The 12,394-nt window shown below is 44.2% G+C and overlaps 3 protein-coding genes across 3 annotated transcripts in view; 2 read left to right on the top strand and 1 right to left on the bottom strand.

Moving 5' to 3' along the window:
* LOC109417988 (mediator of RNA polymerase II transcription subunit 24) overlaps window positions 1–12,362 on the bottom strand; it is a 20,912-nt gene extending 8,550 nt beyond the window's left edge. Inside the window, exons 1-6 of the mRNA XM_062853427.1 lie at window positions 12,224–12,362; window positions 4,967–5,053; window positions 4,401–4,895; window positions 3,233–4,348; window positions 2,661–3,167; window positions 2,491–2,603 (exon numbers count right to left, since the gene is read on the bottom strand). Coding sequence (XP_062709411.1) covers window positions 2,491–2,603; window positions 2,661–3,167; window positions 3,233–4,348; window positions 4,401–4,895; window positions 4,967–5,053; window positions 12,224–12,337 — 2,432 coding nt within the window. The 5' untranslated portion in view covers window positions 12,338–12,362. The remainder of the gene's footprint in view (window positions 1–2,490; window positions 2,604–2,660; window positions 3,168–3,232; window positions 4,349–4,400; window positions 4,896–4,966; window positions 5,054–12,223) is intronic.
* The window catches only part of LOC109622784 (NEDD8-conjugating enzyme Ubc12), a 128,441-nt gene that overhangs the window by 70,294 nt on the left and 45,753 nt on the right, over window positions 1–12,394 (top strand). The gene's annotated exons all lie outside the window — the stretch shown is intronic.
* On the top strand, window positions 10,876–12,394 carry LOC115268496 (chaperone protein DnaJ). The gene is made up of 2 exons (XM_029876520.2): window positions 10,876–11,392; window positions 11,451–12,394. The coding sequence occupies exons 1-2, from the start codon at window positions 11,019–11,021 to the stop codon at window positions 12,235–12,237; spliced, it is 1,161 nt and encodes a 386-aa protein (XP_029732380.1). The 5' UTR covers window positions 10,876–11,018; the 3' UTR covers window positions 12,238–12,394.

The following is a 12,394-nucleotide window of genomic DNA, read 5'->3' as shown; positions in this document are numbered from 1 at the left end:
GATTTGTGGGTAAGCAGCTGGAATCTGAAGGATCTGGTCCGTATTTAAAAGCCCTCGTAAAAACGGTAGATCGTATAAATTCTCTATAATTCTGTTCGGATGTTAACATTATTGTCAAAATAAACTTTAATCGGGATATATAGCTACTACACAAATACTTTACAGCTATCCATCTCTGTGCTGTTATTTGGGTTGCTTTTATTGCATTTTAATCCAACTCCGGAATTTTTGCCGGAAGATGTGCAAATCGAATAAGAATCCCAGCCAATAAAACAGTTGCTTTAATACAGTACTTTTTGTAATGTTGACAAATACACAAAACAACAGCGCTTCGTAGCTGTTTGAAGAACACTCTTTCAGTTAGAAGTTGTGACGAAGAACCTGTTGGCGCAACCACACAGCTTGTTCAATGTAAACATCACTGCGATTGACGTTTCACAAGCTTTTGCTGCAAGATGAAGTTGGGTAAGGTTTCTTGTGGCACAATTATGAAGCCTTGTCTGGATTAAAACAAAACAGGCTTTTTTCTATGCTATTTATATATAGCAGTGTAGCAGCGAGGACATCATCATCGGGACCAGTGGATGCGGAGATCGGGAATTCGATTCCAAGTAGCGGCAAGTACTTTAATTATTCAGTTTTAAAAGCGATAGTTCCAGTTTCACGTGTATTGCGTCACGGCATCCATAACCTAATTAAATTTAAACGCTTAATTTGGGGATGCCGTATAACTATTATTTAACTACTGTGAAAAGGCTGAAAAAGCGCCAGTTAGTGGTTACATAAGAGCCGAGAAAAAAGCTATGATTTGGTGGCATAGTAGCAGCTCGCATAGCATAAACATGTGGATTAAGTTCGCCAGATTCATTGGTATAAGGCTTGCATAGAAGTTTCCGTCCTTATGTACAACACAGTAACTCAGCATCAAGCCGTATTGAGGACGCTTTGTTGTCGTTAACATTCACAATAAATGTTAGTTGGGGATTGCCTAACATTTTACATTCGTTGAACTGGTAGATTTGAGTACCAGTTCAACGAATGTAAATTCTTGAATTTTCTCAACAAATTGGCTTGTAATATGTAGAAAATTACGAGAATAGCAGTTTCCGTTCAATTTTAATTTGATTCCGATCCTGAATTCTACGCAGCTTCAAGTTTTAGGGTCGTTGAACAGGTAAAAAGTGAAGTTACGAGACGCCACGGCTTTCAATGAACCTAAAATCAGCCAAAGGTTGAAGAAAATCATCAAAAGTAGATGTTTAGGAGCTGAATAAAAGATTGTATCTCTTGTGCTCAGCTTTTGTTCAAATGAAAGCTGCGTTAAAATGATTGGAAAAACGTTTGTACAGCATCAAATTATTACCTGGGGTCCGAGGGTTTTTTTGGAGGCATTTCAGGATGTTTCTGAAGATTTTCAAAGACACCTTCACAAAAACCCATGACATCACTTGGATCGCCCCTGAAATGCCTTGACATGCTCCTGAAACTTCCATAATTAAATTAGAAGACCCTTGAAATGTCTGTAATCTATTTGAAATTCCCCTGAAATCCATGGATTAAAGGGTGTTTTTGGAACCCCCTGATTTACCCCTGACTGAAATGCCTCGAAACGCCCCTTAAACCTCCATCATCCAACTCAAACGTACTTGAAATCATCATATCAAACTGAAATGCCTATGAAACCCCTTTGAACGTTTTATTTTATAAGGCTCCGGAAACCCATTGAAACGCCCTTGAAATGATATCAAACGCTCCTAAAATGTTTCGGAAAACCATTTAAACGTTCCTGGAATCCTTCGAAACTCTCTAAAATGCCTTCAAACACTCCTGAATTCCCTTGTAACGCTCCTAGGGCTTTTGAGGAGGGAGAGAGCAGGTACGTCAAACTCGAGCAAACTACGCCTACCAATTGTGCAACAACACAACGCGATTTTGCGGGCCATCCCCATCTGCAAAACAAACAACTTTTCAAGCAAGATTCGACCAGGCACAGGTTTCGTTGCCGGTCGACACTACTTCTTCTTCTTAATGGCTTCACGTTCGCATTGGAACTTGGCCTGCCTCTCTTCAACTTAGTGTTCTTTGAGCACTTCCACAGTTATTAAATGAAGGGCTTTCTTTGCCTGCCACTGCCATTGCATGAATTTGTACATTTGTGTGGCAAGTACAATAATACACTATGCCCAAGGAGTCGAGAAAATTTTCCCGACAAGAACGGGAATCGAACCCGCCGTCTCCGGATTGGCGATCCATAGCCTTAACCTCTAGGCTAACTGGTTACCAGTTGCCGAGCGACACTAACCCACTCGCAAAAGATAGGCAGTAACTTGCCTTGCCACCTGCGGATCCCCTACTCCTGAGGCCCCCCTGATCCGCCCTTAAAGCCCCTTAAAACGTCTCTGAAATTCTGTTAATGCTATTGAAACGCCCTCGAAATCTCTGTAGTCCCATAATAATGCCCAATATAATTATACTACTTGAAATACTTACTGTAACTTATTGAGCAGCATCATTGGAATCAACTGAGAGAGCAGCGCGGTTGTACAACGCTCTATGTCCAAGTGCATAATTGCAAACACGATATCCATGGTTTTGTTCATTTCCTGTAAAAGAAACCAAAAATAAGCCCAATTCGTGGCAAATTGATCTTCCATCATTACTCTAATATATTTGCAGTGGAAAATCTGCTGAACCAGTTTATCCACCAACCAAAACGGCCCACAAGACTGCAGCAAGTTCTCCAGCACCAGTGTCGCGTCGATTGGCAACCAGCCTTTCTCCACCACCCCCTTCCACACCTCCTCGAACTGTTCCTCCAATGGAGCCTGCGAAACCAAACTCTGCGACTGCAGCTGGTTTCTCATCTTGGGGCTGGCCACCGGTAACCGCTGGAAGTCGAGCTGCATCTTACGGACGATCTGCACCGTCAGTCCGAGGCGTTCCTTCAGGTATTCCTGCTGCATCATCTCCTCGGAGCTGACGTTGGTCAGGAACTGCTGGACCATGTTCATCGGTTTTAGGAGTTCGTCCTGGCGGATGATTTGCATGTACGCGCACAGCCAAGAGGTGGCACAGATCGAGAAACAACAGAACCGGGACTTCAAACTGTCCAGGAACTTTTTGATCTCGCCCGTGGATAGGCCATCGTTTTCCCAGGCGAGTAGGACCTAAATGCGATTAAAACTGGAGAATTAGGTAAACCGTGATACTAGATCACAGTGGAATGACTCACCTGGTACAGCAGACCCGGAATGTTCGCGCAAATCTCCTGCCACTTAAGTGACGTCGCCTTCAAGCCATCCGGAGAGTTCAGACTCACGATCAGCTCATCAACCTTACTCTGGTCACATAGCTTGACCATGTTCATAGGAGACTTGGACTTGTGCTTCTCAACCATGCACTCGCGGACCCACTTTTCGAAGAAGGAATCCGTTCCTTCGGTCGGGACCACCTCCGAACCGTAATTCTGTACGATGAAAACCAACATCAGAAAGGAAACGTCGAACAGAGCTGCCCGAGTCATGGCCGGTTTCCCCATTTCCCCCGGGACTTGCTTGGAGTTCTCGTTGCACTTGATCAGTCCCGCGACGAAGGTTTTCAGCTTGCCCTCGACGGTGGCCACGGACAGAATCAGCTCGAAACTATTTCCGGACAGCACTTGACACAACATGCCGAGCAAAGCCTCCTGAACCTTGTTGTAATCGGAGCTCAGAGTCTTCAGAATTCCAACCAGTGGAGGTTCTGCCCTCAGCACAAATTTGACGATCGAATGCTGATTGGTGTTCAAATCGAGCTTCTGCAATCCGCTGGTGATCACATCCCGCTTGGCCGCGATCATCTTCGATTGCTTCTCGTTGATCAGATGGTGTTTGAGCATCTCGTTCAGTAGATATTCCACCGTGTTGCAAGCACACTTGGCATCCATGAAATCCAAGATTGCCGAGTCCTGCAGAAGCAGCTCGAAAGCCTCGACGACCTCCGGCGAATAATCTGGCTTGGCATCTTCAAAGTCACTCGCGTTGAGCACCCGCGATTGACGATGAATCTGTCGTATGATCTGGGGCACCTTGATAAACGTGAACGCACAAATGAACGACTCCCGACTGGTTCCGCTGACGTTGTTCAAACAGGTCAAACATCCGCGTATAATCTCGCAGTACAACCTGGACAATGGGTAATTTTTCAACGATCGGATCGACAGGAACTCTAGCACGTACATCTGGGTGTCGCAGTTCGGATTTAACAAAATATCGATCGCGATCAGCGGTTGCATGCAGAACGTGATCGGCTCGACGCCCTTGCCGTCGAAATCCTTCATCTCCAAAGTACCGGTTTCAATCGTTGCAACCTAATGCGAAAATGTTATAATTTGTTTTATTCTGTCAATTGTGACCACTTACCTTTCGAATATAATCGTTGACCGTGACATTCTTCTGGCTAACCACCGGCGGAACGAACCCGGTCTTGGCCGTCACACTTTCGATATCTATGCATTTTTTCGCCACCAATCCGAACAGTTCCGGATCCGCCAGCTTGCCCACATAAACCACCCCCAACAGGAACTGACTCTGAACGATCTTCTCCAGCACGTTGGCGGTTTTCTCTACCACTTCCTGTTGATCGGCCGAAAGCGACCGATTCTCGCCGAACGTCTCGATTGCGTGCTTGTAGATCTGCATCAACCAGTAAACAAGCGAGAGCATCGCTTTGGTCAGCAGACCTTCCTCCTGTTTGCCGCGGCACGTAACGCCGGCGATGATCGATTCTAGGAAATCGAGCAACGCGATCAGACAGTGGTGCATCTCAAAGTGGTCGTACTTGGCGATGCGTTTTAAGACGGCCGCATGTGAGATCAGATGCGCACAGAGCGAGTGCTTCAGGTAGGACAGGAAGAGCTAGAACACAAGAAAGATTTCTGTAAGTGTCTACGGCCACATCCGGATTGTGTTGGTAAAAAAAAACTTACAGTATTGGCTCCGGAACCAACAACGGCTTGCTGCAGGATGCAGTCCGCCAAACTGTAGACATCCCCGCTAACACCGCGTGTTAGGACCTGCAATTAGATAAGATAAGGTGAATATGATATTAGATACTAGAGCGCTGAAGCTCCAACAGTTCATTTCCTCAATAGTGTAGGTTGGGTAGTGGCTACGGATAGGGTAGCTCAAATTAATCTTCAACATAAAAGATCAGCAACAATCAATTTTTTCAGGCTTGGACGTCAGTCCAAGAACTTTACTTTTGTAAAGGGAATTTCTGTCTAGGAAATCACGTGAACCCGGCGTGTACTACTTTAAACAAAAAGCAAATGGAAGCTCGCGTGTCATGCCTCGAACATGTGTGCTTGACAACAATGTAATCATTGCTACACTCATCTCTGAATTAATTACCAGAGAAGTATGCATTATCTCATTTGATATATCTGTTGAAAACCTCAACAGAAAAAAGTTTTTATTCGCCGCATGATGAACCATCCCCTACGGATGCTTTCAACCAAGTCATCACATACTGCACTTCAAAAGACCGTCCGCTAATTGTTAGCAATTATTAGCCTATAAGTTAAAATACACATTAATAAAAACAAAAAAAAACTCAGGCATTAACTTGAGAACCTCCAGTTTGATTGAGTACTTAGATAGTAGTACAGATCTTGGATTGCTTAACATAGGCAACCGTACAACCTTCATGGTATCTGTTAAAGAGGAAGTGTTACCATAAACTCTAGCTCTGCTCTAGCGGAATTAGTCTCGAGTTGACCAAGTGGCATATGTCAGATTATCTGACCATCGCTACATCTTTTTCGAGCACTTGAACGTTACTTCGTGAATCTTTCGTTTCAGGAATCCCCGGTCAACCAACTGGTATCGTGTCAAGTACAAGACACTGAAGACGACCTCACAGTTGAGGTCGAAATACGTATCTGTCAAAGGATGCAAATTCTTAGTGGAACTCAAAGGAACAGTACTTAACACGATTTTTTTACTAATCTATTTACTGATTTGGATATGGCCAAATTTCATGGATACTCACTCACCATCCATGGACACTCCAAGTGCGACTAACAACAAAATGATAGCAAATCGAAAACTCGATTTGTATTCAGCAGCAAATTGATATCATATTTTGATATCAGTTGGTCTTGACTAAATTTGATTTCAAACTTAGATTTTGTGTTTTCAAACTGTTATAAAAAAAATTAGGTTATTTCAAAACTTCTAGGCGACCTTGTATAAATATTCTAAGAATATACCATTAGTGTAATTATCTTATGGCATTTAGGATTTCATATCAATCGAAAAACCCCTATATTTAACGATTTTCCATTTTTTCGTACTGATAAAACAGTTCTCAATTTGCTATCACTGATAGCAGGAATTGTTTTCAATTTGCTGTTACGGGAACATTTTTCTGCTCTCATTTTTGATGTTTTAACCGTTAAAACGACCAAAACGACAACAACCTGAGTTATCTTAATTTGCAATATCACAACATCAAAATTTGTTTTCCATTTGCTGTTAGACTTTGCCCGGGTTGCCCTTTGCCGTCTGTGGAGACCACAAGAGTAACCCCTTGGTGAAACTCCGATCTGGCGAAGCAGAGTTGGAACAGACGACGTTCGATTGGATCGGGAACTTTCAGGTCGGCTCGCAAGACTTACCAGGAAGCTCTCGGGTCTGCTGAACGATCCGGCTGAAAAAAAAACCTTTGTACAAGTGTTTCCAGTTTGAGTGCAGTCACTCGGTTGATCAAAATCCTTGCAAAATCTAAGGATTTCCGAGTCAACAAACCCCGTTTGCCAAATCGCGTTTTCACTTCCTCTGATGAAGAAGTTCTTCTTCTTCTTTATGGCTCTACGTCCCCACTGGGAATTGGCCTGCCTCGCTTCAACTTAGTGTTCTTTAAGCACTTCCACAGTTATTAATTGAAGGGCTTTCTTTGCCTGCCATTGCATGAATTTGTATATTTTGATGCAATTACAATGACACACTATGCCCAGGGAGTCGAGAAAATTGTCCCGACCGGAACGGGAATCGAACTCGCCGTCTCCGGTTTTTGCGAACCACTAGACTAACTGGACACCCATCAAAGAAACATTTTGTATAGTAATTCTAGATCATATTTTAACATGTGAAATTTTATTGTGAATCATGCAGGGAAAAAAGAGAAGCCTTATGTAACATTTCTGGCGGAATCCTTGGAGCAATTATTGTTGCAATATCTGAGAATTTAATGTTACTGTTCAGCGATAAAGTATCTCCAAGAGAACTCCCTAGACAAATCTTTGATACAGCTTACATTGGTGTCCTAAGAAAGTCTTGGTGGAATCCACGAAGAAAATCCAGGTGGATTCCAAGGAACAATTTCTTAAGAAATTCTTGGTAATGAGTAACGCAATCAACTAAAGAAGGTCTGCATTTGACGATAGCTTTTATACGAATGAACATACTTCAAACAAGTGACTTACTCTAAATTATATCTGGACTATGTACTATGATCGGCTGAACTTCAATACTCCTCTTAAACGAAACTGGTTAGTCCAATCATCTCTGCAAGCTTTGCTGTCCTGATTCTTGGTAAAGGTTTCGTGTTTCGTTCTTGAATTGATCTTTTCTGTCTCTACCATCTTCAAGCAGCTTTGATTATCTTCATGCATAACCAGATTTTCGGGGTTTCCATTTAATTTTCCCAGCAACTGTTTCAGCCATAACCCCTCTTATACTGCTTCTGACAGTGCTATAAATTCTGCTTGTGCCGTCGATAACGTTACACATGTCTGCTTCCTACAGACCCAGCGTGTTGTTCCTCCGTTTATCTTGAATACATATCGGCTATTCGATTTTCTATCCTTCCTGTTTTCGGCCCAATCCACATCCGATTACCTACGATCCCTTAAGGACCAGACATGTTGCTTAAACACAATCGGTAGTTTTTGGTGCCTTTCAGATACCGAATAACAACACATAACACCAGGAACCGTGCGTTGCTTTTCCGGTACAAACAGGGATCTGACTTACACCTCTCGAAATTTTGCTCGATGAGGGCTTGATGTAGCTTGTGATTCCAGGATCTAGCCGTCTGCTTAAGTCTGTGCAAACTCTTCCGTAATCTGCATACTTTGGCTTAGTTACATTTAGGGACAAATCCACGTGGTAGCTTCATATAATAAATCTCCTCCTCGAGATAGCCGTTGAGGAAGGCGGTCTTGATGTCATGCTGCTTGACCATCAAGCGTTCTTTTGCTGCAACAGCCATCAGCGTACGTACGAAAAGTGGTTTGTCGAACTACAGGTGCAAACACTTCCTATAATAGTCAGTTCCAAACTGCTGACTAAAATCTTGAGCAACCAAGCGAGCGTTATAGCGATGTTTTTGACCAACCGCATCACGTTTGAGTACGAATAGTCATTTACAGCCAACAGCCTTCCAACCATTTGGTAAATCTTCCAATGTCAACGTTCGTCATTGTAGGATCTAGGAAGGTTGTCCTGTCTATCAGTGGTAGCCACACCACCAAACTCCAGACGCATCAAAGCCTTCGAAAACACTAGATTATCGTCGTGGACCTGTGAAATGTTTGAAGCCGGGAGCCGTTTGCAATTAACTGTAAAATCTATTCTCTATACTTGCCGGGGAGATTGTACTCCCGTCCGCTGCGCCTCAACGTCCGTGACCAAGAGGGTATGGTCACTTCTGTCAGCGTGTTCATGGATGTATTGCATTCACTAGTATCTTCATATTTATCTTCAGCTGCAGATTCTCCATGTCCAATACCTTGGGTAACTGTTTGGTCGACTAAACAAACACGATCCTCGAGTGGATCAGCATCCTGGACATTCATTAGAGCTTCGACGTATTCCAACGAAATCATTGTTGCCTTCTTATCCGGACGTCCCTGTTGGCATTGCTCCAGACCAGCCTCATCGATGAAAATCACTTCACGACTCTTGAAAATACATTTCTTCCTGGGATCATACAAACGGTAAGCTTTGGGTTCCCCCACTGTAACCAATCAGCATACATTCACGTGACTTCGGATCCCTCTTTCTACGTTTCATTTTCGGCACTTGCATCATAGCCTTCGTACCAAATACACGGACGTGCGAAAGTTCGGGTTTCCTGTCAGTCCACACTTCATCCGGGGTCAGATCATATCCACGGGTTGGAGATCTATTCACATGGCAGCAGCTACAGCCATTAAATGACATGCACCGTGCCTTCTCCACAATGGTCCGATTTGCGCACTCCGCCAATCCGTTTTGTTCGGGAGTATAATCGTTTGTGGTTTGATGCCTAATTCCTGCCTGCTTCAAGTACTGCTGAAATAATCCGCTAACATATTCCTTATCAGTATCGCTGCGGCCAGTCTGACGCTTAGCTCACGCATGGAATTGTTTGAAACTGTCCAGAACTTTATTACAAGTTTTATTTATTGTGTTATACGTACGTTTTCAACATGTAAACTTGTACCCAAGTTTAATGCACATTTATAGTGCTCTGAAGTGATAGGGCACTATGAGAAATCAGTGATATCATTTTGATGGCCTACATTTAGGTAATTTCGGGCGATTAATAACTGGAAGACACGTGTAGACCCTTCTCTAACAGGCACATCAAAGTGTAGACGTCTCACATTAAAATCTGATTCAGGATGCCTCCTTAGGATTAGAAATTCCTAGACAAAACTCAAGCTATGAAAGCAACTAATGCTGCGAACGAAAGGCAACCGTCAGAGATAATACGATTACAGGATTGACTGATGGACCAACAACATTAATGAAACCTCGTCATCCTGTCATCGGGAATTGTTATCCACTAGGGTAACAGGGCAAAATGCATATTCTGTGTTGTGTTTGTCCAAATGTGATGTCCCAATTTATTATGCATTTGTAAGGCTCCACTACAAGATGCAATATGTTAATATGCATTTGTAGTGCTTCATTATTTTTTCGTAATAACTACATCTTGGGATTTAGATTTCAGAAAATACACGAACATTCGGCGGGATATCGTGATATTGTATAGTAGCGGTTTCCTCCAATGGACTACCCGCTTGGCGCATGCCCACAGTTGATCAGCAGGAGTAAATCAATTTAATTTTGTATGGTGAAAAGCATCTAAACATGAATTACTTGAAATAGAATGCTTTTCCTGAAAAAATATTTGGTAGGCTTAATAGTAGTCACCATTGTGCACAACCACTACCAAATATTTTTTCGAATAATGTAGTCCACTTCGATGAATTTGCCTTTAGATGCTATTCGCCATACAATATTTTTGCGATTTACTTTTAGCGATTTTTCGCGCATAGAAGCTAGCGCCACATTGGTCGATGCGGAGAGTAGGAAAACAGCCGATGTAGTTAATTCATTGACGGAGCTTCCATTTGTCCAGCAATGTCGGTATGAACAATTTTCTGTATGCGTTCTGCATGCTCAGGTGTCCGAGTCGTCGATGCTAGGTGTCCAATGTTGCTCCAGTTGAACTAAGCATTGCTTTGCCGGCCGGAACAGTTCGTTTTGGATTACTCCTTTAGCCACGAGCTTGTTGTCCCTGTTTCCAATTTCACAACCTCTAGAATGCAACGGTTTATCCTTTCTTCAAAATTTGAATAACGGACAGAAAGTTTGTTGAAAGATCAGGAATGTATTGGACATCATGGACCACGATTGGTTCTCCATCTTCACGACACACGGTAATTTATAAAATGGCAAAAAAAAAACGTTGTACGCAACTCGATGCAAGCTCGTTGGATAAAAGTACGACTTGTGCTGTAAAAATCTACATTCTGCACCTTGTTGCGTAAACTATTAATATAGGTATTTGAGTAGGGATCGTTATCCAAGCATGAAAATCGCTATCGACGGCGCGTTGCTTTATTGAGATGCCCCAAAAATGCAAATCCCAGCAACCCATCGGAAACCCCAGGAAGCTGTCACCTAAAATCGGAAGAAAAAAAGCTTTCCGCCACTCACCTCCTCGAACATCACCATCCAACGGGTTTTCGACCTTCACCAACCATGATCGATAAATTCAAGCTCGGATCCGGTTTGATTCGGTACATCCGCGGAACGCCGGCAGTCCCGGCGAAGCCAAAATTCAAGTACATTCAACCGGCGAAAACACCAGCCCTTCGAACCCAGCAATGCACAGCTGTGGCGAAAGACTACTACAGCATCCTGGGCGTGAAGCCGTCCTCCAGCTTCCGCGAAATTAAAAAGGCCTACTACTTGCTGGCCAAGGAGTCCCATCCGGACCTACAGCATTCGGGTTCCGGCACGCGGACGCCGGTTGACGAAGCCAAATTCAAGGAAATCACCGAAGCTTACGAGGCGCTGATGAGTGAGCAGAAAAAGGGCGACAGTGTGATAGCGCTCAATCCGGAACTGTACCGGTAAGTGATCGGAACAAAGGGTTGCAGTTCTTACGATAAGAGGTTATAAACTTTACAGGAACGTCACCCGTGAGCGGCATAAAACGATCGCCTCCAGCTGGAACGCCATCAACGAATTGAACTACGAGGACGTTATCCTGACGATTTCCTTCAAGGAAGCAGTGGAGGGCGGAAGACGTGAGTTGAAACTCCCCGTTGGATCCAAATGCGACAAATGTTCCGCCTGGGGCAGCTTTCCACCGCTGGACAACGAGGGCATGTGCAAGATCTGCCAGGGCACCGGGAAGCAAACCATCCAGACCGAAAACGGAACTCTTTGGATGACGTGCAAATTCTGCAAAGGCGTCCGGACCGCGCCCCAAACTTTGGTCTGTCCCAAATGCCACGGCAAGGGAATCACGTTGAAACCAACCCCGCTTATGGTCAACATCCCGAAGGGCTCACAAAACCGCGATATCATCAAGTGCCGCGTCCCCGGCCATCAGCGCTCGGTCAACATCATCCTGAACGTGCAGGACGTGGACCGGTTCCAGCGGGATGGCCTCAACATCCATTCGACCGAACAGATCACCCTGACCCAAGCAATTCTCGGAGCAAACATACCCATCAAAGGTATCAACGGTATCTTCAACGTCCACATTCCACCCGGAACGCAACCCGAGACGGTGATGCGCATCCCCGGCAAGGGTATCTGGGACCTTTCGGCGCAGGAACGGGGTCAGCACATTGTAAGAATCAAAATCATCATCCCCACGGAAGTGACTCCCCGGCAGAGACATCTGCTCAAGGAACTGGACGCCACCCTACCGGGCGACAATAAATCGGACTCACCGTTTTCACGTTGATTCCCCACTGGCAGTCGGTCCAGCGCTCCTTCCAGGCTCGCAGCAACATCAACTTGAGGAGCGTCGTTTTGTTGGTGGTTTTCTGGTTGTCCATGATCATGTTTTTCGGCTACTTGATTCAATAAATGCGTCTGGTGGTTCACTTGAGCAACTGAAA

Source organism: Aedes albopictus, chromosome 2, assembly GCF_035046485.1.
Source record: "Aedes albopictus strain Foshan chromosome 2, AalbF5, whole genome shotgun sequence".
Taxonomy (NCBI): domain Eukaryota; kingdom Metazoa; phylum Arthropoda; class Insecta; order Diptera; family Culicidae; genus Aedes; species Aedes albopictus.
This window is presented reverse-complemented; position numbering and strand designations above follow the sequence as displayed.

What these genes read in the sequence shown, in the direction of transcription:
- LOC115268496 (XM_029876520.2), top strand. Translation starts at nt 11,019, where the DNA reads ATGATCGATAAATTCAAGCTCGGATCCGGTTTGATTCGGTACATCCGC. An exon ending in CTCAATCCGGAACTGTACCG is followed by an intron (nt 11,393 to 11,450) that starts GTAAGTGATCGG and finishes TAAACTTTACAG; the next exon opens with GAACGTCACCCGTGAGCGGC.